This window comes from Anser anser, assembly GCF_964211835.1.
Source record: "Anser anser genome assembly, chromosome: 25".
Classification (NCBI taxonomy): Eukaryota; Metazoa; Chordata; class Aves; order Anseriformes; family Anatidae; genus Anser; species Anser anser.
Window position 1 is genome coordinate 1,687,662 of NC_139746.1, and position 21,989 is coordinate 1,709,650.

At 68.5% G+C, this 21,989-nt stretch overlaps 3 protein-coding genes across 6 annotated transcripts; all 3 read right to left on the bottom strand.

Annotated features, from left to right (window-relative positions):
- Positions 1 to 697: 697 nt before the first annotated feature.
- On the bottom strand, positions 698 to 8,557 carry CILP2 (cartilage intermediate layer protein 2). Its single transcript, XM_083811093.1, has 9 exons — positions 8,283 to 8,557; positions 6,842 to 6,940; positions 6,090 to 6,362; positions 5,719 to 5,901; positions 4,999 to 5,157; positions 4,655 to 4,915; positions 4,409 to 4,517; positions 4,179 to 4,336; positions 698 to 4,046 (listed from the first exon to the last, which is right to left on the bottom strand). The coding sequence occupies exons 1-9, from the start codon at positions 8,341 to 8,343 to the stop codon at positions 1,654 to 1,656; spliced, it is 3,696 nt and encodes a 1,231-aa protein (XP_083667219.1). The 5' UTR covers positions 8,344 to 8,557; the 3' UTR covers positions 698 to 1,653.
- Positions 8,558 to 9,179: 622 nt separating this feature from the next.
- On the bottom strand, positions 9,180 to 15,240 carry YJEFN3 (YjeF N-terminal domain containing 3). 4 transcript variants are annotated; one of them, XM_083811150.1, is made up of 7 exons: positions 15,062 to 15,202; positions 12,910 to 13,233; positions 12,382 to 12,490; positions 10,910 to 11,020; positions 10,712 to 10,825; positions 10,101 to 10,251; positions 9,180 to 9,516 (listed from the first exon to the last, which is right to left on the bottom strand). In XM_083811150.1, the coding sequence occupies exons 3-7, from the start codon at positions 12,394 to 12,396 to the stop codon at positions 9,317 to 9,319; spliced, it is 591 nt and encodes a 196-aa protein (XP_083667276.1). In that variant the 5' UTR covers positions 12,397 to 12,490; positions 12,910 to 13,233; positions 15,062 to 15,202; the 3' UTR covers positions 9,180 to 9,316. The 4 variants fall into 4 exon arrangements, with proteins under 4 accessions (XP_083667276.1, XP_083667274.1, XP_083667273.1 ...); XM_083811148.1 differs by lacking the exon at positions 12,910 to 13,233 and having other exon boundaries at positions 10,712 to 10,795; positions 15,062 to 15,240; XM_083811147.1 differs by lacking the exon at positions 12,910 to 13,233 and having other exon boundaries at positions 15,062 to 15,240.
- A 626-nt stretch (positions 15,241 to 15,866) lies between these two features.
- NDUFA13 (NADH:ubiquinone oxidoreductase subunit A13) lies at positions 15,867 to 17,493 on the bottom strand. Its single transcript, XM_083811155.1, has 5 exons — positions 17,319 to 17,493; positions 17,166 to 17,244; positions 16,596 to 16,667; positions 16,445 to 16,514; positions 15,867 to 16,129 (listed from the first exon to the last, which is right to left on the bottom strand). Exons 1-5 carry the CDS (start codon positions 17,410 to 17,412, stop codon positions 16,010 to 16,012), a joined length of 435 nt encoding a protein of 144 aa, XP_083667281.1. The 5' UTR covers positions 17,413 to 17,493; the 3' UTR covers positions 15,867 to 16,009.
- Between the last annotated feature and the right edge of the window lie 4,496 nt (positions 17,494 to 21,989).

The window sequence follows — 21,989 nt, forward strand, 5'->3', positions numbered from 1 at the left end:
CCCCCCCCCCCCCCCGGCTGCCCCGTCCCCTTTGATCTCGCCAGCGGCAGCATCCAGTATAAGGGCGAAAAAATGCCTGGATTTGGCCAAACCGTGTTTTAAAAGGGAAACATTGTCCTGCGAGCAGGAGGGGATGTTTTGGACCCGGACACGGAGCCTGTTCCATTACGGCATCCGCCGGGCTGGGAGGGGGGGGGGGTACGGGACCTCAGCCCAGAGCGGGGTCCACGTGCACGAGCCCCCCCCCCCCCTCCCCCCAGCATCCTACAGGACCCCCCCCCCCCATTTTGGATGGACAGACAGACCCCCAGCTCCCGCCTCGCTTAATGGAGCTGGGCTCATCCCCGTGTGCCGGGGGCCGCGGGGCGGGATGGGGCCCCCCCGGCTGCCACGTCCCCCAGCTGCGGGGCTGGATGGGGCCCCCCCCGCCCCGTGCCGCTGCACGGCCGCCAGCCGCCTGAACTGGGCCCAAGGCAAACAGGAGCTGCCGGGACGGTGCTACCGTGCGGGGTGGTGGGAGGGGGTACGGGGCCAGCCCTGCGTGGAGCACAGCGATGGGACGGGACCCCCGCCCCCCCAAAAAAATCCCCCACCCCATCCTGGGTACATCAAGGGTTGGGGGGGTGTTGGGAACGTTCCCGCGTCCCCCAACCTTGTCGCCAAGTTCTGGGCAGCCCAGAGAAACCCAGCAGCCACGTGGATGTAAACACAACCGTATATTTCATAATAAATAATGTACAAATTGTTGGCGTGCCCGGGGCCGCATCCTGCCGTCATCTCCTCCCCCCCCCCCCCCCCCTCCACCGTGTGCTGAGCAGCCCCGGCTCTGCCCGCGGGGGCTGGCGGCAAGGAAGGTGGGGGTTGGAAGAAGGGGCTTTGGTTTTGCCTGGGGAAAAGGAATTTGGGGCAAAATGCACACCCTGAGGGCAAAGGATCCGGGTTTGTCGAGTGCAGGATCAGGCCCAGGCAGGCTCTGTGCTGAGCTTGGGTGGAAGCTGCGGGGTCTGAGCCCGGGGTCCCCAGCATGCTGCCCGCACCCAAGCCTCTACCACCTGGTGTGGGAGGGAGAAAAGGGCTTTTTTTATCCAAACCCTTGCTTTTTTTTCCCCAAAAAGAAACCCCATATTTCGTTATCCTGCCCCAAAGGGCTGCTGCATCTAGCCAGGACCAAGACTTCCCCCGGCCCCCGTGGTGGCAGGAGGACCCCCAGGTGCCACCCAGTCACCAATCCCCGGTACGCGGTACCCCTTCCCCAACGAGCCCTCTCCCCTATTTGCGTCCCCCCCCCGCATTTTTTCACTTTATTTTTAAATAACCCCCGAGGGGCCGCATCCTGCGGCCAGGGCCGGGGGTGAGCACCACGAGCTGCCCCGCACGGGGCTGGGGGTGAGGGCAGGGGACAGCACCCGGGGAGGGGGGAGGGGGGAAGCTGGGCTCAGACACGGGGGTGCCTCCCCCTTGGAAAAAGTGTCCCTTGGTCAGGGTGGGGGGACACAGCACAGTCCCCACCAGACGTGTCCCTTTGTCCCTTTGCACCTCCGCATCCCCCCTATCCTCCTCCCCCCCCCCCCATCGGTCGTTATAAATGAGCGCGGGTAAAAGCGAGGGGGAGAGTGGAGGGCTGGCGGGGGGGGCGCGGGGACGCCGCGGCGCTCACTGCTGCGCCCGGGTCCGGCCCATCCTCCGCCGGCTGCTGGGGGTCCGGCGGGTCGGCGTGGGGCTCAGGGCTCGCACGCCGGAGGCAAAGTCCAGCACCTCGGGGGGGGCCCGGCGCATCTCGCCGGTCCCCATCTCGCGCCGGATCTCATCCAGCGCCTCGGCCGGCGAAGTGAGCAGGCGCTGGAAGAAGCTCTCGCGCCCCGCCGGCCGCTCCTGGCAGGTGAAGGTGACGGCAACGCCCGCGTCCGACTTCATCTCCCTCGAGAAGCCGTCCGAGGTGCCGTCGAAGCAGCGGCCGATGGCGATCTCCTTGGCCAGGCGCGGGTTCTGGTCCGTCACCGTGTAGATGCCGTAGTTGTGCCCCAGCGGGTCGACCGGCGCCAGCATGGTGAAGGCGGCCGTGTTGTTGGTGTCGGCCACCGGCGGGTGCCGGGCCAGGTAGTCCCTCAGGAGGCCGTTGACGGCCGTGCGGCGGCAGCTGCCCTGGGGGATGATGGAGACCAAGGTGCGGTCCACCAGGCTCTGGTCGTAGAGCATCCCGCTGCACTTGAACTCCACGCAGGCTCCCGAGCTGTTCTCCAGCAGGGCGTCCCGCACGCTGCGGGTGTCGCGCAGCCCGTAGAGCTGCCCCCGGGTGCGGGGGTGGCTGCCCCCCACGTTGCGGGACCTCACCATGTACTCCTGCGGCCCCTCGATCCGCACCTTGATGAAGCACGCCCTGAACTCCTGCGGGTTGGGCCACCACGCCAGGTAGTCGCCGGTCCAGGAGGTCAGGTCGCTCTCCTTGAAGGGCACCACGTTGTACTCGTACTTGTCCACCTCCACGCGGTAGAATCGGAAGTGGTTGGCGCTCACCGGCGCCTCCTCGCACTCCTTGAGGCTGCGGTAGGGGTAGACGGGGCCGTTGGTCTCATCGATGTTGTTGGGGTCGGGCTTGGCCACGTTGATCTGGAAGGCCGTCTTCTTGAAGCTGGGGTCATCGTGGTCCAGCCGGCGGTAGCCCAGCTTGTTCAGGTAGGGCTGGGACACCCCCACGGCACTGGGGTTGAGCCTGGGGCTGGAGGCCACGGCCTCCAGCTCCTCACCGCCCAGCGTGGCGGTGAGATACGCCGAGTAGGCGTCGGGGCGCCGGGCATCGCAGAAGGCGGGCAGGCAGGCGCCGTTGGGGCCAGTGACCACGCTGTCGAAGCGGCCCCAGGCCCGCGGGTTGGCGGGGAAGCCGGGCTGGGGCTCCAGGTTGATGAGGCTGATGACCACCCCCTCCAGCTGCTCATAGGGGTTGAACTTCTCGTTGCTGTAAGCCCTGACCTTGACGAAGCAGCGGCGGTCCTCCGGCACGTCCAGGTTGAAGAGGCGCCGCTCGCGGATCTCCATGTTCCCCACGAGGAAGGTCCTCTCCTCCCTCTTCCCGCGCCTCTCCTTGGCCGGGCGGAAGACGCCCTCCTCCTCCCACAAGCCGGTCTCGGGGTTCAAGGACCACAGCTTCATCTTCTTCAGGTGCTCCGGCATCCGGATCTGCCCCGCGTCCATCCGCACCTCCACCGGCCCCGTCTGCAGCGCCTCGCCCGAATCCCCTTCCCGAAAGTCCACGGCGAACATGCCGTAGGTCCGCAGGGGGACGATCTCCCCCTCGGCGTTGGCGAAGCTCAGGTCGCTGGAGGCGGCGCCTGCCGTGGCGACGTCCCTGGGGTCCAGGAAGGTGACGCTGGCTTTGACGGTGCCGCTGAAAACCTCCCCGGAGGGACGGAGGAAGGCGCCGGCAGGGATGACGAGCTCCCCAACGGGCTCCTGGCCCCTCACCTCGCCCAGAGGGATGGCGTTGGTCCGGCCGGCGTCCAGCTCCACCGGCTCCTTCTTCCGCATCATCTTGACCTCCTGGTAGACCGCACCGCCCCGGCTGTTGAAGGGCAGGACCTTGATGGCGTCCACGAAGCGCTGCTGCCGGTCCACGAAGCGGGCCACCAGGCGCTGCGTGTCCGGCGGCACCTCGATGGTGAAGGAGCCCTGGTAGCCGGTGAAGCCGATCTTCTTCCTCCCCAGGAAGATCTGCCCGAAGCGCAGGGGCTCGCCGGTGTCGGCCGCCGTCACCCGTCCCTGCACCAGAACGCGGGGCTGGGCGCAGGGCCCGCAGCCGCACTTGGCCACCACCTTGATGGGCAGGACAGAGCCGCCGCACTGGATCTCCCGCACCTCCATGCGCCGCACGCCGCAGCAGCGCCGCGCGCCCGCCCCGCATTGCTTCCCATCAGCCGGGCTGCCGGCGCACGGTGCCGGCGGGCAGTGCCCCACGTCGTAGTACCGGGAGCCCTTGGTGTCCTGCCGGCACTCGGCGGGCAGCTCGATGAGGCTGGGCTCTGGCTTTGGGTTGCAGCTCTGCTGGCCCTGGGCTGGGGGAGACAGACAGGTTTAGGGACCCCATGCCTTGGAGATGCCACTAAAAATGCCTGTCCCACTCTCCCAGGGATGGTGCAATGCCCCAGCACCGCCACCCTCCCCACAAAGACCCCGTCCCCACTCACCCAGCACGGTGAGCTGCGCCGGTGCCGACCTGATGGCGCCCGCCTCGGTGCTGGCCTTGCAGTGGTAGGTGCCAGCCTGCGCCGGCACCAGCGCCCGCAGCTCCAGGCGGCTGCCGTACTTGTGCGCCTTCCTGTCCAGCAGCGTCCCGTTGTGGTACCTGCAGGGACAGGGACATGGTGAGCAGGGACACGGTGGGTGGCCCCCTGTCCCCCCGCCCACACCCACTCACCAGTAGTACTTCTTGGGCACAGGGGTGCCCGAGGCTTTGCAGCAGAAGGTCACCTCCTGCCCGGCCACCCGCACCTTCGGCTTGGGGTGCAGCACCATGTAGGGCTTCTCTGCAGGAGAAGGGACCAGAGGGTGCAGCCAGCTGTGATGACCCCCTCCCCGCTCCTTACACCCCCCCATTAGGCACCCACTGGGGTACAGGACCCCGAGGGGCGCACGGTGCAGCCTCCGGTGCCACGGTGCTCACCCAGCTTCTGCAGCGTCACGTGTGCCACCGACACGCCGGAGCCGTTGGAGGTGATGGGTGCCAGTCCCGGGACGAAGCCGTCACGGTGGGCGCTGACGTTGGCGGCGGTGCCCTCACACACCCCAGCCACGTGGAAGCTGCCACGCGTGTCACTGCGGGCCACCAGCACCGGCGGGCGGCCCTCCAGGTAGATGCGGGCACCGGGCAGCGCTGCGCCGGTGGCGGAGACGACGGTGCCCTGCAGGGTGTGCTCAGGGCAGGCTGCGGGACGGCACGGCGCTGAGACCCCGGGGCCACCGCCACCAGTGGGGTCAGCGCCCCCGTGTCCCCAGAAGGACAGGTACCTGGGCAGGGCGAGGGGGGGCACTTCTGCACCTCGGCGGGGCGCCCGGCGCACAGCAGCTTCTTGGCGTTCTTGCAGCTCCGGCGGCGGACACGTGTCCCGGCGCTGCCGCAGCTGCGGGAGCAGGGCCCCCACGCGCCCCACTCCGTCCACGTCGGCTCTGCAGGGAGATGCCGGGTGGGCATCGGGCACCGCGCTCCCCCACCCAGGAGGGCGCACGACGCAGGGGATAACGCTGCAGAGCTGTAGCACACAGGATGGGGGACACAGGCACAATGGGGTCCCCACCCCACAAGTCTCCATCCAGCCGCTCATGCCCCATCCAGCCCCCGGCTCGGCCCTGCACGCCCCTGCCAAGCTATTTTTACAAGCGCAGCTTCTGTTATTGCAATTAAGCTGACGATGTGCAGGCGGGGGCACATTGCCCGGGGAGCTGCCGCGTCGGTGCGGGGGCAGCCGCTGCACGGCTGCGGCCCCACGGGACAGCCCGTGCCCCCGCGCGGGGGCTCGGAGCTGAGCCGGAGCCGGCCGGCGAGCACAGCGAAGCGCAAAAACCTTCGCCAGCAAAGCCAGCACGGGAGACCGCAGCCCAGCGCCGACATTCCTGCGGCCGGGGAAGGGCCGGCGCTTGGCTCCGCCGCCGTCTCCTCTCCGTCTCTTTAGGAACAGGGTGGGGAGGCTGCAGGTGGGAGCCAGAGGGCGCGGGGGGGGAGGTCCCTACCTGGGCAGGGGCCAGCGCTGCACGCCCGCCGCTCCACCGCCTTGCCCTTGCACTTGAGCTCCTTCAGCGCGGCCACCACCTGCGCGTTGACGCAGCGGCGCTGGCGGGTCTGGGTGCCGCTGCTGCCGCAGGCGCTCCGCGAGCAGGGGCTCCAGGAGGACCAGTGCGACCAGTAGATGTGCTCTGGGAGGGCAGAGGCGGTAGGTGAAGGGGGAGGCTCTTGGGAACCCACCACCGTGGGACAAACCCGTGCCCAGCTCCATCGTTATTTCCCCCAGGGTGGTGTCCCTCGCCATCTCTAGCTGGGGACAGCGGGCACGGACCCCCCCCCCCCCCAGAGGTGCCAGTGGGTTTTGGGGACGGGCACTCACCCAGCGGGCAGAGGAAGCGGATGTGGTAGTTGGAGCAGGTCTTGCCCTGCGGCTGCTCCTTGTTGACGCACCGAAAGCCCTTCTTGGGGCTGAAGTGCACGACTTCACCCACGTCCTCGGGCAGCTCCCACTCGGTGGTGCGGGCCTGGATGGCCACGGGCCGCTCGCACACGCGCCCGCGGTAGTAGAAGCGAATGGCCTCCAGGCTCTCGTAGTCCCCGTCCCCCCCGGGGTGGTCGATGTTGAACCAGGACGTCCACTCGGCCCCTCCACCTGGGACAGAGCCACCCGTGAGCACGTGGCTGGGGCGCAGCCTCTGCCCCTAAAAGCACCGGTGTGCCCCCAGGTGCCACCGGGGCTGGGGAAGGGGCACCCTGGGGACAGCTCTGTGGGGACAGCTGGTGGGCTGCGAGTGCAGAGGACAAGGGGACCAAAGCACACGGACTTGAGAGCACTGGGTGCTGGCATGGGAAGCGTGGGGTGCACGGGGAGACCACCATATCCCTGCTGCGAGAGCCCCAGGGGACACTGCCGTGGGAGCCTGCTGTCCCCGCTGTCCCCAGGGGAAGATGTCATCTAGCAGGCTGGCACTGGGGGACACTGCGCCGTGTAGCCCCTTTGGACTACAAGGGAGAGGTGTCCCAGTGCGGCTCCAGCTGTGTGTCCCCAGCACCACCGTGTCCTGTGGGTCCCCAGCGGTGTGGCGTCCCGCGGGGGCTCGGGGACAGCCCCCCAGGGCCGGGTGGCCGTACCTGCCGTGTCCAGGTCGAGGTCCGCCAGGCTGGGGGCTGCTTTCCAGGGCTTCCCCGGTGCGCCGCTCTTGCCCGGCTCCGAGTCGTTCTCCAGAGACTCTGGGGGAGGCACAGGGTGAAAGCCCCCGGCACCGGCTCGCCCCCATCCCCAGGACCCTCCCCAAGCCCTGGACACCGATGTCACGCTGCGAGTGACACCCCTGGCTGGGCACGGGGCAGGTGCTGGGCTCGGGGCATGGTTTGGTGGCGGTGGAGCACAGGCTGCCTGCCTGCAAATGCTGCCTGCCAGCTCCCCGCTGCCCCGGGGGGAGACGCAGGGGGTGAGGAGCTGCGGCACGATCAGCCCCCAGCAACCAAACTGGGACACGGCAGGAAATTGGGCTGCAAAGCCCCCGGGGCAGGCTGAGCTGGGCATCGCAGATGCTGCACGGAAGCAGCCAGCAAGGGCGGGGGGGGGGGGGGGGGGGCTCGCTGCCCATGGTCCCCCCCACCCCAGCTCCCCCAGGGAGTTCACCCCAGGACACCGGGGTTTTCTGGGGGCAGCCCTGCCCCGATCCCGGGTGTGGTGAGCAGGGTTTCAGCCGTGCAATGAGCACACGGCGGTGGGACGGACAGAAGGATGATCCCAGGAGAGAAAGCGGGGTGCCCAGGGCTGTGCTGCGATGCCCGTGGGGCAAGGAGCTGATGGAAGAGCCGATGGCCCCAGAGCAGCCCAGGGAGGTTTGCGGTGAGCTGATGGGTCCCACGGGTGTCTGTCACGCAGGGCAGGATGCGTCCGAGCCCCCCAGACGCTGCCATGCAGCATGGAGCACCCCATAAGCACGCAGTGGGTACCCATGGGCACCCTACAAACATACAGCGTCCCCCTGCCGGCAGCAATGCCACCCCTGTCCCTGTCCCCGGGGGACACGGCAGAGCTGGGTGGAAGGGAGCAGCCAGGCAGCGGGAACCCTGTGGCGCCCTGCAAGGTGGACGGATTTTCCCCCAGGACCGGGGATGTTCCCGGCTTCCTCGCGCAGATGCTGTCCTTGGCACCCTGCAGAACTCACGCAGGGTTGGGGGACCCCATGGAGGAGCTGGGGGGGCAATTCCAGATGGGATTTCCCACACAGGTTTGGCCACCAGCACTGGATCAGGCAGTGCTGGTGGGGACACAGCACGGGGCACGTCCCCATCCCGCCGGTGTCACAGCCCCGGGGGAAGGCAAAGCTCCGGAGCGGGGGCAGAGAGGTCCCGAGCATCCTCCAAGCAGATGCAGGAGCGACATTCCCCAGCTGCTGTCACAAACATCTGGCCCCAGCAAACACCTGGCAATCCCCAGCGCCGCCGTCCTGCCCCACAGCGCTGCCGGCAGCCCCCAGCCCCGTGCCGCAGGGCGATGGGGATGAGCAGTTTTCCTGGAGGGGTCCCTGAGATGTCGTTAAAAATGCCGAAATCTTACCTGGCGCCCCGGCGCAGCGAAGGGCGGCGAGAGCCAGGAGAGCCAGCGGCAGCTCCCCCATGGCTGCCCACGCCGCAGCTGCTCCGCTCGCGACTGCGAGCGCGGCCGCCCCGCAGGTCTATATAGGAGGGCTTTCCCCCTCGCGCCAGCAGACAGCAGAAATCGGATCCTGGCACTCGGGGCCGGCAGCTCCGCAGGGGCTGGCCCGGTGTCAAGAGGGAAGCGGGAAGGAGCCCTCCCCGCGAGCCGGCCGCGCGCTGCCACTCGCCGCTCCAGCCCGGTAAACTCGAGGGCTTGTTTTGCAAAGCTGCTAAAATTGGATGCACTTGGGAATGCGGCTGGGAGGGAAGGGAAAAAGCCGAGAAAGCCCTTCCTCTGAGCTCATGCGGTCGGCGCCGGGGTGCCAACGCTCCCCTGGCACCGCCGCTCCTGGGCACGGCCGGTGGGCGCCCGCGCCGTGACCTGGGCCACGTGTGTGCGCCCCGCCAGCGAGCCGAGACCGCGCGGAGCTCGCCGCACCCGTGGCCCCGTCGGGCTCTTGCCCACAGGAGGGAAGCACCCAGCGAGGTGCTGAGCGGGGAGCCCAGCGCTGCCCCAAAATGTGGCCAGCCGTGATTTGGCCCCGCAGCCGTGCTGGCCCCCATCCCTGAGGATGTGCTCCCCAAAACCCAGGCTGCTGTAGGGCACGGGGCTCCCGGCACTGGGAGCTGCACTGTTGGGGATCCAGGTCCCCGGTGCCACTTTGGGGACGAGGACACCCTCTCCCCCAGCTGTTGGGACACACGGGGACAGTCCCAGTGCTGGCTCGTCACTGCCCTCCCCATTAATTAAACCCTGGGGTTGCTCAGCCTGGCACAATGGGGTGTCTGGGACAGGGACCGGGTCCTTCCCCATCACGGTGCCACACCATGGGGACAACGCGGCTGCGCCAGGGACCCCACGGCCCCCCCCGTGGGAGCCCAATGACACTCGTCCCACGTCCCCAGGCAGACACTGAGCACGGCGAGGAGCTGCCAGCGCTTTATTGCCGGGGCTCACAGGGCCACCACGCACTCTGTGCCGGGGTACTCGGGCGGGTTGAGCTCGAACTTCTTCTGCATGTCATAGGGCACGAAGCGGCCGGCCACGAAGTGCTGGCGGCCCAGGAAGCGGCGGGCGCACTGCTTGGGCGCCGTCAGCGACACCAGGACGTCGGGGCTGATCCCGCTGCTGCTGCCGGCCTCCACGTCCCACCCTGTCACGGCAAGAGAGATGCGGGGAGGGGGTCAGGGGGTGGCCGAGGGGGCAGCGAGCCCGCGCGCTGGCGGAGGATGCCGCGGGGTGGCAGAGATGTGGGGCTGGGGGATGTGGAGCCCCCCCCCCAGCACCCAGCACCATCGCTGCCCTGCATGGCTCCGGCCTCATCCTGCCTCTGCACCATCCCTGCGAGCAGCCCTGGCACGGTGCGGGGTTTTTCTTGGTGAGGATTCACCGGCTGCCGTGTCGAGGGCTTCTGTTTGCTCCTCCGGCAGCGGCTGCGGTGGAGAAGGGGGGGGTGGAGGGGGTGTGATGGCAATTCCAGGCCTGGCCACCAGACACCCGGGTGTTTTCAAATTACATCATGTCTCAGTTCGGGGAGTTTGTTATTTATTGGAGATGCCCTGAATGCATCCTCAGAGAGCCGCCGCCAGCCCTTGCTCCTGGCAAGCCGCGGGGACGCTGCCAAGCCGGGGGCAGCGGGGGGTCCCCGGGGCTGTCCCCGCGCTGGGGGTGACACCGGGGGTGGGCAGGGTGACAAACCCGGGCTGGGGGGACCCCGTCCCGAGCGCGAGGCCGGACCTGAGGGCACGTCCAGGCTGACGATGGGGATGCGGACGTGCTTCAGGGTGGCGAGGATGCCGGCGCACGGCCCCCTCCCCTCGCCCAGCTCCGCCTCGGCGCCCAGCACCGCGTCCACCACGGCGTTGTAGGCGTCGTTGATCAGCTGCACCTGGGGGGGGGGACAGACAGCGGGCAGCTGGGGGGGGGTCCCCCAAGCCCCCCACCCACCCCTGGAGCATAGGAACCGTGCCAACGGGGGCATCCCTTTCCCCCCCATCACTGGATGTGCGCAGCGACTGGAGCAAAACAAAAAAAAAAAAAAATCTCCCCCCCAGCTAAAGGGAGGGGGATGCAACGGGCTGGAAACGCAGCGCGCAGCCCGGCCAGGCCAGCGATTTCAGGTCACATTCCTCCGAGGGAGGCCGGCGCGTCCAACAACAACAGAGCCGGGGGCTCGGGGAGGCAGGGCCGGCGGCGGGGCGCGGCGGCCGCCCGCTGGATTTCATGGCATCCCCGGGCTCCCAGCAGAGCCGGGGGGGGGGTGGGTGGAAATAACAACAATAAAAGTAATGCTAATAACGTGAAGCACGTAAGGCAGTGAGCGGGGGCAGCTCCTGCTGGGGGCTCACCTCGGTGGGGAGGTAGGAGAGGAAGGGGATGTCCATCTTCTCGCACTGCGTGGTGAAGTCCCGGTACAGGGGGTCCGGGGAGCGCTTGGGGTAGAAGATGGTGGGCTCGTAGTCCTGCGCGGCGGAGAGGCAGCGTTGGGGCCCGCGGCCGCTCGGGGAGGAGGAGGAGGAGGATGAGGAGGGGAGGAAGATACCTACAAAGATCCGCAGGTGCCGCGCGCACACCAGCCCGATGGCACCGTTCTGCGCCGGGCCGCACACCACCAGCACCGTGGGCTGCTTCCGCGGGAGGGACGGCAGCGGGAAGGCCTGGGCGAGAGGAGCCGGGGGTGGCACCGTGGCACCCAGTCCCCGGGGGTGGCCCTGGGATGGCACCCGGTGCCGGGGAGGTGGCGGGGAACAGGGGAAGGGGGAGCAGGGCTTGGGTGGAAAAAGACAAGTGGTGGGACGGGGACGGTGACCGTGGTGGAACGGGGGTGGTGCCACGGTGGGACGGGGAAGGTGCCGTGGTTGGAGAGATGATTCCCTTAATGGGATGGTGCAGGTGGTGGGATGGGGATGGTGCCGTGGTCGGATAGCGATGATTCCCACAACGGGATGGGGATGGTGCCCATGGTGGGACGGGGACGGTGCCCGCAGTGGGACGGGGATGGAGCCCATGGTGGGACAGGGATGGTGCCCATGGTGGGACAGGGATGGTGCCCGCAGCGGGACGGGGCTCCCCGCCAGCCTGCTGGGAGGCGGCGGCGCTCCACATACCAGCAGCCTGCCCAGGGAGGCTGTGTTTATCCATTGACAGATTTTTTCCTGCTCGCCGAGCCTGGCTCCCGGTTCAATCCAAACACCGGAGCCCCGAGAGGCACGGCCAGTTCGCAGCCGCTGCTGCGCTGGACAAAGCCCCGCTTGCCCAGCCCTGGCCCTGCCTTTGGCTGTGGCCCCGACCGCGCTTCCAGCTGCCTTGGGGCTCCTGGGGATGCGCTGGGGGGGAGCCCGGGGAGGAGACGATGCTGGGGGTCCCTGGGGATGCCCAAGCTGGCGTCGGGGGATGCTCCCCCCTCGTGGTACCCGTGAGGAGGAGGATGCTCAGCCCCGCAAGGAGGATGCTCGCGGTGGAGCTGGGGATGCTGCGACCTGTGGGTGTCCCAGGGGAGAGGTGTGGGGCCGAGCCAGCCCCGCTGACCACGGGCTGCGCCGAGGCTCCGACACCCAAATATTTCTGCTCCTCTGGCGAAGTCTGTGCCCTTAAACAAGGGGAGGGCACAGAGCGGCCCCGACGCCTCGAATGGAAAAGCTGAGCCAGGCAGCGGAGCTCGCCGCCCTGGCGAGGCACGAAGCTGCCCTTGGTGCTGCACCTCCGCTGCCCAGAGCATCGCTGCCTCCTCCTCCTCCTCCTCACACCCAGCTCGAGCATCCAGAATCCCAGCATGAGTGGTGCCAGGGCATTGGGAGGCCCCCGGCTGCCCCCCAGCACCCTCCTGCCTGCACGCAGCGAGGGCAGGCGGTGCCCAGCAGTGCCAGCACCATGGGAAGGGCTCAGCACCTCCCTCGGAGGCACCTTCCCTGGGGTGGGATGGGATGAGATGGGACGGGACGGGACAGGGCCAGCAGAGCAGCTGGCAGCGAAGCCCCTGTCCCTGGCGGGGTGTCCCCAGCCCTGGCGGCTCCCTCACCTTGGTCACAGCCATGGCACAGGCGTGTCCCCAGATCTCGATCAGCTGCTGCCGCCCGAAGCGGTAATCCTCCAGCAGCTCCTTCTCGATGGCCTCCGCCTCCGCCTTGCTGCGGGGAATTGGGCAGCGGTGAGGACGGGGACGTCCCTGGGACGCTCACCGAGCCCCTGGGGACCCCGCTCCATCCCCAGGGGCAGGGGCGTCCCCTGGGGACACCCACCAGCGGGTCAGGACAGGGGACACACGTGGCTTGGAGGGGAATTGGGGACCAGGTGAGCGTGGAAAGAGAGTCCTGGGCTCTCAGCGCACCCAGCTCCGGGGCAGGCAGCGCTGGCAGCGGCGCGGCACGGGGTCGCGGCCGCCTTTCGTGCGAGGCACGGCCCTGGCAGCGTCCCTGGGCTCGCCGGGCTCGTGCTGTTACATAAAGCTGAACAATGCCGCGGTTGTTCACCCGCTGCCGAGCCCGGGAGCTGGCAGGGCCGGGGAGCCTCGGGATCGGACAATAATTGCTCACATCTGTTGGCTCACCTGCGCCGCGGATGGGAACAACATGTGCCGCTTCCAGGACGCCGCCGCCGCGATTGTTATGGGAAGGACGGGGAAATCTGACCCCCCCCCGGGAGGAGCCAGCATCAGCTCCCCGAGGCGCTGGGATGAAAAACTCTGGTCCCAGGGGAGCCCTGGCACGGTGCTGGTGCCAGCACCCACGGGTGCCGCAGGACCACGGGGCTCCAGAGGTGTCAGGTGTAAGCAGGTCTGCAATGGGACCCGGGGCCCCGATTTTGGGGTGCACGCCTCACTCGGTCCCGGTCGTGGGAGGGGACACTGGTGTGGTGCTACCGGCCCCGGGAGCTGGAGGGGGACAGGGACGAGGTCCTGGGGGGCACCTGGCTGCAGGGGGGCCTCACGCAGCCCAGGCTGACCCCACAGACCCCCTGTCCCAGCAGATCCTGTACCATGCCATCCCCTGGACCCTCTGCGAGACCCCATAGATGTGACATGCCACGGCCATTCTAGCAGACCCCGCAGACCCCATTGCCTGGCCATCCCGAGAGATCCCATTGACCCCTGATGTGCTGGCTGACCCCACTGACCCCCCCACGCAGCCCCTGAATACCCTGGCAGATCCCACAGGTCCCCAGGTGCTGGCCATGCAGTCCAACCCCATCCCATCCCATCCCATCCCATCCCATCCCATCCCATCCCATCCCATCCCATCCCAGCCCATCCCATCCCAGTTCCCAATCCTTTGGTGCCCTCTAGTGAGTCCCAGCCCGGCCCCAGCTCCACAGCAGGGTCCTGTGGGCAAACTGGGGGGGGGACACGGGACAGATCCAGCCCCGGGGTCCCCCCCCAGCGTTGGCAGCAGCAGCTGGGGGCCGGCCCCACGGCAGCTGTGTTGTCGCTCCCCGAACAAAAGGCGCGATTCCGACCAAAATCCCCGCTGGGGATGCGGGGGGGGGAACATTGCCCCTAATTGCTGCTGGCAGGGAAACCTGGGCCCCGGCCCAGCCTCGCTCCCGGTGTCCTTGCATCGTCCCCGGGGCGGGGGGGGGGGGACATCACTGGGCTGCCGTGTCCCTGGAGCAGCGCCCAGCTGGGAGCCGCGCCCCCCCCCCCCCCTAAGAGCACCCCCCCAGCTCTGCGCTTTGCCTCCCCTATGGGACCCGTGGGACCCCCCCCAGGGATGTCCTGGGGGTGCAAACGCGGCTCCGAGCCCCTGCTCGGACCCCCAGCGAAACCCAGTCCGGCCCAGTTTAACCCAGCCTCCAGGAACTGGGGGGGGGCAAAGCCTTGGCGGGGGGGGGGGGGAGCAGGAGGGAGAGGACGGACGCGAGCATCCCCCCTGCCGTCACCTCCCTGCGCGCTCCCCCTGGAACCCTGCGGGGCCCCGAATCCGCATCCCCACCCCGTAACCCCAGCCTCCGTCCCGTCGGGGGGGGGGGGGGGGGGCCCGTTCAGCCACCCCCTCGCCCCCCCCCCCCCCCCGGGGTCCCCCCGTTTCGGGGCTGCGGCTGCCGGAGCCCTCCGTGCCGCAGCCATGGCGACCCGGGATGGGGATGCTGTTGCTTTGGCAACCGCGGGGTTCGGGTACCGGCCCCCGCCGCTCCCCGTTTGGGGGGGGGGGGGGGGCTCGGAGGGGTGTGGGGGGGGTCGGGGCCGGGCCGGCATCACCCCCGGGTGCCCCCGGGGGGGACACGCGGGGGGGCCCCGAGGTGTCGCGTCCCCACCCCGGGGGGGTTCGGGAGCACCGGAGGGGACCGGAGGATTCCCGGGGGGGGGTCTCGGAGCAGCCGGGGGGGGGGGCGGGGGTCCCGACCGCCCCACCGCCACCTGCAGCATCCCGGAGCTGGGGGGGGGAGGCAGAGCACCGGAGCCCACCCGGGGCCACGCTCGCATCCCCTGGGACCAGCCCCGGGGGGGTTGGGGGGGGGTCCCGGTAGCTCCGGGGGCTGCCCCCCGCCCGGTGGGGGCACACCGAGGGCTGCGGCCCCCCCCCGCAGCGCGTCCCGGTGGGGTTGGGGGCTCAGCACCAGCGGGCAGGGTCCGGCGGCACGGTGCTGGGCACCGGCCCGGCAGCACTCCCGTAACTCCCCCACCCCCAAAAAAACCTCCCCGGGACCGGCCGGTGGCGGAGGGGGGGGGGGGGGGGGGCACCGCGGGACCGGCTGGGACTCACCTGAGATACCGGGGGGGCTCCCGGGAGGGGCCGGGCGCGGAGCTCATACCGGGACCGGGGGCACCGGGATCAGGGGCACCGGGACCGGGGGCACCGGCGGAGCCCTGCGGGAGCGGTGGCAGCGGCGCGGCCCCCCCCGGAGCTGCGCGGTGCCGCCCGGGGGAGGCGGCTCCGGTTGCCCCCGCCCCACCCGGGCTCCCCCCCCCCCCCCCCCCGCCGGGAGCAGCCCCCAAGCCCCCGCGGGCGGTGCTTTTTAGGGGGGGGGGCAGCAGGGTACCCCCCCCCCCCCGAGCTCTGCAGGCAGTGGCGGTGACGGGGGCACCCCAAATCCCCCGCAACGCGCCCCCCCTTTCCCCCTTTCCCCCTTCAAGTGACGGGAAGCAGCAAAAAACCCAAAAGCGGGGGGTTTAACCCCATTCTCCCTGCGGCTGCTGCACCGGCGGGCACGAAGGGCGACAAGCTCAGGACCCTCAGGGCGAGCTCAGGACCCTCAGGGCCACCCCGCTCCCAACCATGACACCGAGGACGAGTCCCCCACGTGCGGGACTTGGGGACGGGGGGGCGCCGAGCCCCCGCTGCTGGTACCCCCCCCCCCCCCAAAGCACGCTGCGGGGGGCTGCAGCCCCTGCCCCGCTCCCAGCACCGCTCAGCACCCCCCAGGATGGGAGACGGGCACCAGCGCCTCGACACCGCCCCGGCCCGGCCCCTCTGGGTGCTGCGGGGCCGCAGGAGGAGCGAGCGCCCCATAAACGGGGTGAGATTTCCCATGGGGGGGGCGTAAAAAATCGATGGTGACACAGAAACAGCCGCCTATCCACACGGGTTTAATGCGGGGTGTTCGAGCAGGGGGACCCCCGGGGGGCACGGAGGGCCCTCGGGGGGCACCAGGGGACCCCCGGGGGGCACAGGGGACCCCCCCCAAGGTGGCGGGGGGGGGCGGGGGGGGGCTCAGACGTAGCACTGCAGCCCAAACTTCTCGGTCTCCATCTCGGCGGGGGAGCGCAGGTAGTACAGCTCGTCCAGCGTCGGCGGCACCCAGCGGTCGGTGTGGAACACGGATTCGCCGACCTGGGAGGGGAGAGAGCGCGGGAGGGGGGCGCGGGGGGGACACCGGGGGGGGTGGGGGGGGGCGAGGGGACACGGGGGTGGCGTGGGGACATGGGGGGACACCGGGGGGGACGGAGCATGGGGGCAGAGCCCACAGCCGAGCCCCACAAGCAGCCACCTTGGGGAAAATCGGTGTCCCCCCCCCCAAATTTATGTCACCGCTGTGCCCATCCCAAGGGGACCCCAGGACCCCCCCGCCCCGGGGCACAGCCCCAGTGCTGCCCCCCCCCCCCCAGTCCCCATCCCCCCCCATCCCCGTCCCCCCCGGTGCCGAACCTTCCAGCCGGGAACGTCCTTCATGATTTTGGCCTCCTCGTCCAGGTTCTGCCGCAGCATACGGAGGGTCCTGCAAGAGAGGCGACGGCCGTGCCCGGGGGGGGGCCACACCGGAGTCACCCCCCCCGGGACCCCCCCGGTGCTGCCCTACCTGCGGTCGGCCTCGGCCTGCAGCAGCGGCATCAGCGCGATCCGCGCCTCCATGTCCTCGATCAGCAGCCGCCTGCGGGGGGGGGGGGGCACGGGATCGGGGTGGGCTCGGGGAACCGGGGGGGCACCGGGGGTGGTCGGGGGCGGGGGGGGAACCGGGGGGGAACGGGGGAACCGGGGGGGGGGAGGCCCAGGCAAGGAGGAAGGGAGCACGGGGAGGGAGCGGGGAAACACCGGGAGAGGACCGGGGGGAAACCGGGAAGAGAACCGGGAGGGGGGGGAACCAAGTGGGGGGTAGAACCGGGGAGGGGGAACCGGGAACGAGGGGAGAACCGGGGGGGGGGGGGGCAGAACCGGGGAGGAACCGGGGAGGGGGACCAAGAGAACCGGGCAGGAATGGGGGAACCGGGGGTGGGAGCCCCAAGGTATGGAGAACGGGAGCGCAGGGATGGAGCGGGGAAACCCCGGGCGGGGACCGAGGGGGGACTGGGAGGTACCGGGAGGAAACCGGGGGGGCACCGAGGGTCACCGGGAGGGAACCGGGGGGGCACCGGGGGTCACCGCACGCCACCTGCGCTCCCGGTTCCACTTGACGATGGTGTAGTAGCCCAGCAGGAGGCTGCCGACGCCGATCGCGAAGAGGCTGTAACCTGCGGGGCGGCGGTCAGCGGGCACCGGGGGGGGCACCGGGGAGCACCGGTCCCCCGGTCCCGCCCGCGCTCACCTGAGAGGCCGCGGCGCGGGAGGTGCCGCTTGTAGTCCACGGGCCCGTAGCCGCCGGGCGGCGCCATGTCCTGCTTCACCTTCGGCGCCGCCATCCCGGCCGCCGCGCCCCGCGTCACTTCCGCCGCGCTGCCCGGAAGCCACCGGCGGCGGCGGCACCGGGAGGGCGGAGCCTCGCCCCGCCCCGCCCCGCCCCACCCGCGCGCGCGTGGAGCCCTTAAAGGGGCGATGGCGCTGCAGGGAACGCGTGGGGCCCACAGGGCAGGGATGGATCCTGCGCCCGCCCCCAGCGCCCTGCGCGCCCCCAGCCTGGCGCCCAGCTGCAAGGTGCGCGGCCGCCGGGGGCACCACAAATCGTGCACCACAAAGCGTGCACCCACGAGGAAGCTTGCACCGAAATTGTGCGCCAAAAATCATGCACCGAAAGCGTGCACCCACGAGGAAGCTTGCACCGGCATTGTGCACCGGCATTGCGCACCCACAAGCAGGCGTGCACCGAAAAGCGTTCACCCACCGGCAAGAGTGAGCCAGGGTGCGTGCATCTCCCTGAAAGCGTGCCCCCGCTGGCAAGCTGCACCAAAAAGCATTCAGCCACTGGTAAAAATACACCAGCAATGGGCAAGTGTGTGCACCAGCAGCAAGTGTGCACCACCAGCAAGTGTGCACCAGCAAGTGTGCACCAGCAAGTGTGCACCCACTGACAGGCGTGCGCTAAAACGTGTGCGCCTGCCAGCAAGCGCGCAGTGGCGGAGTGCACCAAAAAGCTCTGCGTGCAGCCTGCATCCCCAGTGGGCAGCCCCAGCTGTGCTCCGACCCCCCCCCAGCACCCCCAGCCTGGGCCCCGACAGCTTCAGGGGGGCCAGATCCTGCCCTCGTGGCCCGGAGGCCCCCGGTGAGCATCTGTGACCTTGGCTGTGCCAACGCCTCCGTGCCACCGCGGCGGCCGGGGCTGGTGCACGGTGTCCCAGGGCGCTGGGCTTTGCCCCGCTCCTATCAGAGCTTTGTCCCCCCCCCCGGCTCTGCAGCCACCCCGCGTTCCAGATCGAGGTCAGCCTTGTCTTAAGCTCTAATCGCGCCTCTAATCCCTCGGCGGCCGCGAGGACTTAATAACTTTGCAGCTGGCCTGGCCGAGGCCGCCGGGCAGAGGCCTCCGAGCTGCTGGGGAGGCCGCAGCGTCCCGGGGTCGAGGCAGCGTCGAGCAGAGCCCCCGGAGCCCCCGCACCCCCTGCCCGCGGCTGGGACAGAGCCGGGCGGCGTGGGCAGAGCCGCCCTCCCCGGCGGCGCTTGGCAGGGGTGCGCGGCGCCGGAGCCAAGCGATGCCCGCGGGCAGGGACTGGGAGTGCTGGGAAAAGTGGGGGAGGCGAAGGCTTGGCCGCGGTCACCAGGGCGTGCAAGGCGAGCTCGAGGCGAGCGTGCAAGAGGTGGCGGCCGTGCAGCAGGGGCGAGGGTGCGTGGGTGCGCCCCGGGTACAGGACAGCCTTGTGCTCCTTGTCCCGGGTCATCCCGGGGGATCTGCAGCCCCTGTGGCTACCAGGCTTTGAGCAGCAGCGACCGACACGCTCAGCTTCCCCGGTGCTCGGCCGTTTCCTTGCAGTTGCTGTTGAAGACTCGAGACAAGAGCGCCTGGGCAATGTCCCTGCAGAGGTGACTCCATGCCACCCCCGGACCGATGGCACCGTGACGGCCCCAGGAGCCGCCTGTTCTGGCCTCCAGCACCGCCAGCACGCCTGCCTGCAGCCCGAAAGCAGAGGGGAGCTCCCGATGCTCAGGGGATAAAAGAGCGTGCATCCTGTACGGGCTTTACCTCCCCATCCGAGCACCCCATGCATGTCTTTCTGCTGCAATGAGCCGCGTCTCCGAGCCCAGCTGCAAGGGAGCTGCACCAGGCTCCAGCTTTCCAAGCCCCCATCCCATCCCATCCCATCCCATCCCCATCCCATCCCATCCCATCCCATCCCGTCCCAATGCACAGGAAACCCCAGTGCATTTTGAGCAGCATTCCCGGCCCCCCAGCGCCCACCCCCCTGCGGTCCCACAACCATCCCGTTGAGGATGCTCCGGGAGCAGCCGGGCTGATAGATGGGGGCAGCCTTCGGGGCGGCAGAACGAGGAGAGCGAGAGGCGACAGCACCCAGGGGTCTCGCTCCTGTGGCACCCAGGCTGGGAGCCGTGCTGGGAGCCGTGTTTGGGGTTGGGTGCCCCAAAAGCACGGCCGGGGCCGCTGCTCCTCGCTGCCTTTGCTCCATCCAGCTGCGCTGAAGCACGGATCAAACACAGCTCGCAGCAGCCCGCGTGTTTCTGTCGCAGACCTGAAATTAGGCAAGCAGGAGGTTCGCAGCTCGCTCCAAATCGAGCGCCAGACCTCAAGGAGCTGGGATTTTTTCTGCCAGATGACAGCCACCAGGCAGAGCACCCTGCGGTGGATGCACCGCACGGCTTTATTACTGCAAAAAGCCAACAAATTTTGTTTTTCCGAAGTAATTATTGCACGGCTCGTCTTGGCCGACAAATTCCCTTTTTACGCAAACAGCCCTTATCCTTAGGAGTGGAATTCCTCGTTCAAATAATTATTAATGCAAGCACCTATTAAGGCCTTTGCCGAGCAATTGCTCAGCATTCCCACCCGATTTGCCTGGAGGGAGCAGCTCAGAATCCCAAAGGAGCCCGGGAGCAAGGAGGAGGAAAAGGAAAAGGCACACCAGGGGCCGGCCACCCACCCCTTCCCCATATCGGATGGCCCCAAAGGCACTGATGCTGCTGTTCTGCATCAGGTCCAGGTGCTGGAGAGGGGTAAATAACAGGAAAATCAGGCTTTTAAGATTTTACTAGTATTTTAGAGGGCGTTTGTCATTCTCTTGCTGGTACACCCTAAACTAATTGTGGCTGCAGTGATGGACAAGAGGGGCTCCCTCGCTTAATGCTTGTATTTAAAAGCAAGGACTGTATTTGAAGCGCCGGGTTTTCCCATCTTCACCTGCTCTGGCTCCAGCTTTTACCATCCTTCCTGTGGCCGAGGGCAGCGCAGGAAGACACGGAGCAGCCACCGCACCCCAGAGCAGGAGGAAGCCGCGCACCGGTGGCCGTCCCCGGCCCGGGGAGCGTGGCGGGAGCTGATGCAATCCTGCCCCGCTCTTACGCAGCCACCGCATCGCGCCAGGGCTTTTGGGACCGGGCCAAGCCGTTGTAGGATGGGAGCGAGCAGTGTCAGCTCTTTGTGCCCGACGGGAGGCCAGCACCGACCCTCCCTGGGGGATTTTACGCCAGGCACTGCGGTATGGGCAGGATGCTGCCCCTAAAAGCAGTGGTGGAGGGTGGTGGGGTGGGCTGGGGGGCAGCATTTCCTAACGAGGAGCCTGAATTTGGAGTTTTTCAGGGTGGATTGGAGTGGACCTTGGATGCCAGCAATGCCTAAATTAGCAGAGGCAAAATGCACACGAGACGACAAGCCGGGGCACAGGACCTCGCTGCAGCGCTCTCGCTGATGGCACCGTGCTCCTGCCGCCCCCTCGAGCGTGCCAGGCTCAGCTGGTGCCATCTTCTTCTGCTTTAATCCCCAGCAGCTCCGTGCTTCTGGTACCAAAATAGCCCGGCACCAATAGCCTGCACTTCAGCACTTTTGCATAAAAAGACTTGGTACGAGCCTCCAGCAGCACAGCAATTAAACAGCTCAGAGGAACACGAAATAGCTTGAATTCAACTGGCTCCTGGACCAGCATTTTTGGAGAACTGGAGGTTTTCCAGTTCTGGAAGGCCAGAAGGAGCCTGTAAAGGACCCAAACCACCACCTCCCACCCCAAATGAGCAGCAAACGTCTCCAGGGCTCAGCTGGTAGCGATGCAGAGGTGTCCTGGGGCTGTCCCGGTGCAGCCCGGCTTCCCTGCGATGGGCGCGTGGGGTCTGCCCGCATCCCGCGGGACCTGGGCGCTGCTCCCATCACATCGCCTCTCGCCCTTCCAAAACCAGCTTCTACGGCGCCAAAAGCTGTTCCTGCTTTCACCCAAACCAAGCCGCTTTTCGTCCCGCGGTGGTTTGAGGCATCTCCATCAGGAAGGCTGGCGAGGGCGCAGCCAGACGGCACCTTCCTCCTTACACCACGGCACGTGCTGATGGGACAGATGGCAATGATCCTGTTAAATTCACCATGTAAATCTCTGCTCGCCGCCAGGAGGGCAGGGATCCGCTGGTGTCTTCCCCAGGTTGGCTGAGTTATGGCGGAGTGTTTAGGCAAGCTTGTTCATCTGCTCAGGCAGCGCAGGAGCAACGTGCGACGCGTGCAGGTCTTGGAGTCGGGAAGCACCAAACCACCGTCGCTGCTCTCCAGCTCCCGTCCGCTTCTCCAGCAGGGCACAGACACCACCGGAGGAGAATTTCCTGCATCTTCTGCTCGCTCATTTGGGGTCAGGCTCTGCCATGGGTCACGTACGAGGCGGGGGAACAGCGGGGCCAGGCGATCGCGCAGAAGGCACGGATCCACTCGCAGATTTGTTTCGAAGCATCGGCTTCACCTCCTCGTCCCCTTCCTTCCTTTCCTATTGTCCTCCTCATCCGTTTTGGGGCAAGTGATCGCACGATGACCAAAGGAGCCACGATGACGACCCACGGCCGCCTGCCTCCCTGCCCAGCACCATCCCCTGGAGGCGACCTGCAGGGAGCGAGGCGCGCGCCCGCGCTC

Coding starts and splice junctions, on each gene's coding strand:
- YJEFN3 (XM_083811147.1), bottom strand. CDS start 15,108: ATGAGCTCCGCGCCCGGCCCCTCCCGGGAGCCCCCCCGGTATCTCAG. Junction 12,491..15,061: donor GAGCCCCCCCGGTATCTCAG/GTGAGTCCCAGC, acceptor AATTCCCCGCAG/CAAGGCGGAGGCGGAGGCCA. Junction 9,517..10,100: donor CAGCCTGGACGTGCCCTCAG/GTCCGGCCTCGC, acceptor TTGCCGTGACAG/GGTGGGACGTGGAGGCCGGC.
- CILP2 (XM_083811093.1), bottom strand. CDS start 8,343: ATGGGGGAGCTGCCGCTGGCTCTCCTGGCTCTCGCCGCCCTTCGCTGC. Junction 6,941..8,282: donor TCGCTGCGCCGGGGCGCCAG/GTAAGATTTCGG, acceptor TGCCTCCCCCAG/AGTCTCTGGAGAACGACTCG. Junction 4,337..4,408: donor GTGCCCAAGAAGTACTACTG/GTGAGTGGGTGT, acceptor CTGTCCCTGCAG/GTACCACAACGGGACGCTGC.
- NDUFA13 (XM_083811155.1), bottom strand. CDS start 17,412: ATGGCGGCGCCGAAGGTGAAGCAGGACATGGCGCCGCCCGGCGGCTAC. Junction 17,245..17,318: donor CCCGCGCCGCGGCCTCTCAG/GTGAGCGCGGGC, acceptor GCCGCCCCGCAG/GTTACAGCCTCTTCGCGATC. Junction 16,668..17,165: donor AAGTGGAACCGGGAGCGCAG/GTGGCGTGCGGT, acceptor CCCCCCCCGCAG/GCGGCTGCTGATCGAGGACA.